The 5,031-nt window shown below is 62.7% G+C and overlaps 1 protein-coding gene across 1 annotated transcript in view; it reads right to left on the bottom strand.

The window, feature by feature from the left end:
• Positions 1–3,937: 3,937 nt before the first annotated feature.
• Positions 3,938–5,031, bottom strand: part of CD6 (CD6 molecule) — a 13,121-nt gene continuing 12,027 nt past the window's right edge. Inside the window, exons 12-13 of the mRNA XM_026055400.1 lie at positions 4,704–4,799; positions 3,938–4,568 (exon numbers count right to left, since the gene is read on the bottom strand). Coding sequence (XP_025911185.1) covers positions 4,471–4,568; positions 4,704–4,799 — 194 coding nt within the window. The 3' untranslated portion in view covers positions 3,938–4,470. The remainder of the gene's footprint in view (positions 4,569–4,703; positions 4,800–5,031) is intronic.

Raw genomic sequence — 5,031 nt, 5'->3', positions numbered from 1 at the left:
GGCAGAGATGGTCAGGGAGGATGGCAGAGATGGTCAGGGAGGAGGGCAGAGATGGTCAGGGAGGATGGCAGAGATGGTCGGGGAGGACGGCAGAGATGGTCAGGGAGGATGGCAGAGATGCCCCATGCCAGCATGGCACGGGGAGGTTTCTCAGGGGCTGGTGACCCTCCGCTAGGCTGCCCCATGCCCAGGGCTCTCTGCTCGCTCCCGCTGGAGCAGGGGATGAAGGTGGTGCACCGGGTGGGAGCACTCGGGTCAGGGAGGACCGGTTGATCCCCGTGGGTTGCCGAGGAGGCCAGCATCAGCACTGCCTCCACATCTGGGTTTTCTCGGTGGTGCTTGGACCCCTTGCTGGCTGCCGGGTCTTTGCACTGGCTGTTTTCAGCCCTGACGGGTAAGTCCTGCTCATGCAGCTTAGAGGGTGTTAGGAAGATGAAGCCAAAATCACAGCAGCTGAAGGCATCTTCCAAGTCTCGGTTATCATTTCTAATATTATTCACGGGTGGAAGCGGGCAAGGGTCAGGTTTCTGAAAATTGTTTTTACTGTTTTCTAACTGGAAAAGAATTTTAAGAAGTGCAGAAGGATTTTTTCCTCCCTATTTCTCACCGCTCTTGTTTTTCTCCCTTCTGCTGCGGTATAACGACAAAGAGGCAAACACACGCTGCTATCCCACAGGGCTCTTTCCACGTTGACCACCGGCTTTCAACACCAGAGCGAAACAAACATTTTGGCTTGATGAAAAATAACAATTCCTGCAAAATTTTCCCTCCGTGAAGCAACGCTCCTTTTCCCCCCGTGACCTCCGTGCTGGGAAATGCCCCGGTGTCTGCTCTGGCTGCACTCCCGTGTGATTTTTAGCCTTTCTGATCCCTGTTTTCAGCCAGGTTTTATCACCCGTGAAACACAAGCAGCCTCCTGGAAAGCAGCTGGCGCTGGCGGTGTTGCTGGGTCGGTAAGTCTCCGGGCTAAACGCTTGCTCTTTGGTAAATATTCGCGCCAGAGCGCTCCCCCGTTTGCACGTCTGGCTGCGCTTTGCAGCAAGGCGCGCGAAGAGTCGATGGCAGCCCTGCTCAGTTATTCACGGCCGCGTCGCAGGGCGGAGGAGCGCGGGCTCCGGGGCGGTTTGCAGCCTTTCGTCCCTCCTCACGTGGCGGCTCGAAGCAGCAAGCCCGCCACGAGCGCGCCTGCACAGGCAGCGCGTTTTGATCTCCTGCAGGGTGCCGGTTTGCTGCAGTTGCACGGTGCTGTGAAGCGCGCGCGCGCGCACGCGCTCGGGGTGCTCGTCGGGCGATAGGACGTGCTTCGCTTTTGGGTTGCTGGGTTCGTTGCAGGCTCACGCTGAAACAAATGGGTTCAGCAGCGCTGGACCTGCTGGATGAGGAACGTGCAGGGGAAGCAGAGCCGTCGGGAGCGGCGGTGCCTCCTCTCGCCCGGGCCAGCGGCTTTCGGCCGCCAAAGCCGGGCTGGGAAATCCCTACCGAGCTGGGCCTGTCACGCAAGATGAGCTTCTGTGCCAGTTGCACCAGTAGCTCAGCCAGCCCTGCGACAGCAAAGTCTGGCCCTGAGAATCCCAAACCTTACCCTAATCACCCCAAGGTGCCTAAATCCTGCGGGATGCATGGAGGGCGGCAGGCCAGGTCTCCCCTTGGAGAGGAGTTCCGACCTGGAGGCCAGAGCTGCTCCGAGATGCTGCAGGCAGCGTTCGCTCGCCGGCTCTGCTCCAGCGCCCCTGCAAGCTGCCCGCGATGCACATCGACCCGGCCCTTAGTCTGGGCGCGAGAGGAGGGCATCGTCTATGCGTTGTGACAGATGGTGACAGTTATAAAACCTTTCCAGAGGGGTCGGGGACGGGCGGAGTGACTGGATGTACTAACGCGCTCCCGGCCCGCGAGAAGCAGCCATTTAAAATGTAGGAGCTGCCTTCGGTGTGAATATGAACCGGCTTGTTAGCTGTTGCCGTGGCGTTATTATCCTGGTGATCACGGAGGTGATTTTTCCTTAGCGCCTGCCACCGACATGCGAGTGCATTAATAACTCCACTGCCGGCGGAAACGGCGCTTCGCAGCAGCTGTCGAATAAACGTTTGGCCCTGACGTACCGCTCTCGCGGCTGGAGATGGCCCCTCCGCCCCTTCGCCCCGAAACCCGGGCAGGAACCGAGGACCCCGCGGGTGAACGGAGCGCCCCGGTGCTCCGCGCTGAGGATGCTGTCGGTGGGGCCGCGCCGGGGACGGGGCAATGCAGCCGCTCCCGGACGTGGCGCCGACGAGCACCCTCGCAAACGCGCGGGGGACTTTGCCGCCTTCTCCGCAGCCTCGAGGTCCCATTCCAGCGCCTCGCGAGCTTGCCCGGGCGCCGATGCGCGAGCAGCACGCTTTTCCCCCCCCGCAGCCCCTCGGCCCGTGCCCCCAGCCCCTGCGCGCTCGCAGCCAGCCAGCCAGCCGTTTCCTGGCGCTCGCCTCTCTTGTCTCCTCTCCCCTTTGTCTGGGAGCGGCGGGCCGCTTTGTTGCTATTTCGGTGCTTCCTCCATTCTTGCGGCAAGCGGCGCGGCCCTTTTGTTCTCGCGCTGCCGGGGCCCGCTCGCCTCGGTAAACAGCTGAAGGATGTGGCAGAGGGGGGCAAATTTTCCACTGAGGCGGGTTTGAACCCGCGGCTGCGAGGTAGGTCCCGGTGGGGGGGCCCCCCCCCCAAAAAAAAAAACCACAAAAGGCGCCCGCGGGCCCGCCAGCACCGCCTTGTGATGAGCAGGGGTTCGGCGGGAGGAAGCTGTCCTCGCAGGAGGGAAATGGAAACCCGCAGATGGGCAGGTAGATAGGAGCCGAGGCAGGAAGATGCGCATCGCGTCGGGGTTAGGTTTTCCAGTGGAAAGAGCTGTGCGGGGCACAGCGGCACCATGCGCTTCGCTGTGCAGCGGAGCGCCGCGGGGCTACCTGGAAAGCCCTTGGGGCACCCCAAGGATGCGGGGGAAGGAGGGGGCCACCGGCTGCAAGGGCTGGGCACGTGTGGTCCTCGGTCCGCACGGGTGATTACTGGGTGCTGCATTCAGTCGGGGATTTTGGGGGGCTTGAGCTGGGCTGGGTACAGTCACTGAGACCACCGGTGACCGATTGCCCTCGGCTCTGGGTGACGTTGCCTTGGGCTCCTCCTCAGGCTCAGCCAAGGACAGGGACCATGAGGATGGAGGAGATAGGACGAGATGGGATCTGGAGGGACACAGCTGTGCCATGGACTGGCCCCTGGCTGCCAGCATCTCTCAAGCACCCTGGCGAGGACTTATGGGCCCGTGTGTCCCCGGGAGCAGGGCCCGGGCTGTGGAGGACCGTGGCCTGGCAGGGGATGGGAAAGCCCAGGGTGGGCTCTGGCTTCATCGCTGCAGAGCCACTGGGTGTCAGGGATGGTTAGGGAACTACCAGCCCAATCCCTGCCACCCCACATCCCTGCCACCCCACATCCGTGCCACCCCGCATCCCTGTGACCTGCATCCCCTCCCGGCTGCGGCAGGCTGCGGAACAGGAGGTCTGTCTTTTCCCACCATGCCCATGCCCAGCTGCGGAGCTGCCTGCCGTGGGCTCCTGGCCCTGGGCAGGGGAAACCGCATCCTCCAGCAGCCGTGCAGTGGTGCACGGCAGGGAGAAAGCACCCTTCCTGCAGCCCTGACCTCACCGCCTGCCTCCAAGAGCTCTTGGAGAAGTTGCTGTTCAAGGAGGAGAAGGTGCCAGGTGCTTGGCATGTGCCTGCAGCTGGGCTCCCCGCTGGAGCTTGCAGTGCTCAGTCCTGGCTCAGGGCTGGCTCTGACCGGTGCTTTGGTAACGCTGCTCTCTGGATCCCTGAACAACAGGGCACAGGACTGGAGGAAGGTGCCTGGAGAACCAACCTTGCTGTGGGGATAGTTACCAACCACCCCAGCCACCCACGGCCACAGGACACGTTGACCTGCTTCAGCTACCCACTGGGAAAAGCTTTTAATTGCAGCATGGAGCCTGGCATAGCCCCCCAGCTCGCCTGCTCTGAGCATCCCTGTCCTATCCAAGCGTGCCGCTGGGTCTGGTGTCCACACTGCCTTCCCCACCCCCAGCATGGAGGAGGTGTCCGGAGAAGATGCCCAGAGGAGATGGCCACAGCGAGATGCCAAGTGGTGCCACCCAGGAGGCTGTGCCCTCCTTTACCATCCGTGGAGCCGTCTCAGCCCCCCCACCGCAGTGTACCCCCACCCCCCGCCCAGCTGCTCCACAGTACTGTGGGCATTTGCAAGCAGGTCAGGTCCAGGCCGCAAGGGATCGATTTCTGGGGGATGTGCTGGTTCCTCCTGGGGCAGGTTGGTGGCTATGCCTGTCTGTCCAGGCGTTGGCCTGGACTAGGGCTTTCTTCTTCGGGTGCTAGTCCTGTGGTGTTGGAGCAGCCGAGACCCCCTTCCCTGGAGCTGGGCAGGTGGAGGGCAACGGGCAGCCCAGAGATGGCCAGTTGCCAGCCTCAGTAGGCAGAGGCCTGGATGTCATCGTAGTCGCTGCCCTCGGAGGTGTCAGGGTCCTGTGCCTGGCCCCCTGAGGGGCAGGAAGGAGCTGGCCAACCTGCAGTGAAAAGCCAGTCAGGGAGGAAAGGGCAGGGAGCTGGGGCTGCAGGAGGAGCCTCCGTGCTGGGTGCTGCGGGGGCAGAGGTGCTCTGCAGCCCTGCTCCTGTCTCCTCTGCCAGCACGGCATCCTCACCAGAGCGTGCAGGTGGGTCCCTGGCTGGCTCCGCAGCCTGCACGTTCTCGTACCACTCCCCCGACGAGGTGCTGGAGCTGTCAGCAGGATTAGGCTCTGCAGGAGACATGGGCACCCAGGGGTGGGAGAGCGTTGGGACAGGGACAGACGTGTGGGGTGTTCCCAGGGGAGCTGGGAAAATCAGAGTCTTTTACTGGCCTCTTCCATCCCTGTTCCCATCCCCTGGGGTTTCACCATCCCCTGGGGTCTCACCATCCCCTTTCCCCTCCCTGTGGTTATCCCCATCCCTGCTCCCATCCCCTGGGGTCTCACCATCCCCTTTCCCCTC

The sequence above is a fragment of the Apteryx rowi genome, unplaced genomic scaffold (assembly GCF_003343035.1).
Source record: "Apteryx rowi isolate R43461 unplaced genomic scaffold, aptRow1 scaffold_997, whole genome shotgun sequence".
Classification (NCBI taxonomy): Eukaryota; Metazoa; Chordata; class Aves; order Apterygiformes; family Apterygidae; genus Apteryx; species Apteryx rowi.
The sequence above is the reverse complement of the archived record's forward strand: the minus strand, read 5'-3'. Positions and strand labels throughout refer to the sequence as shown.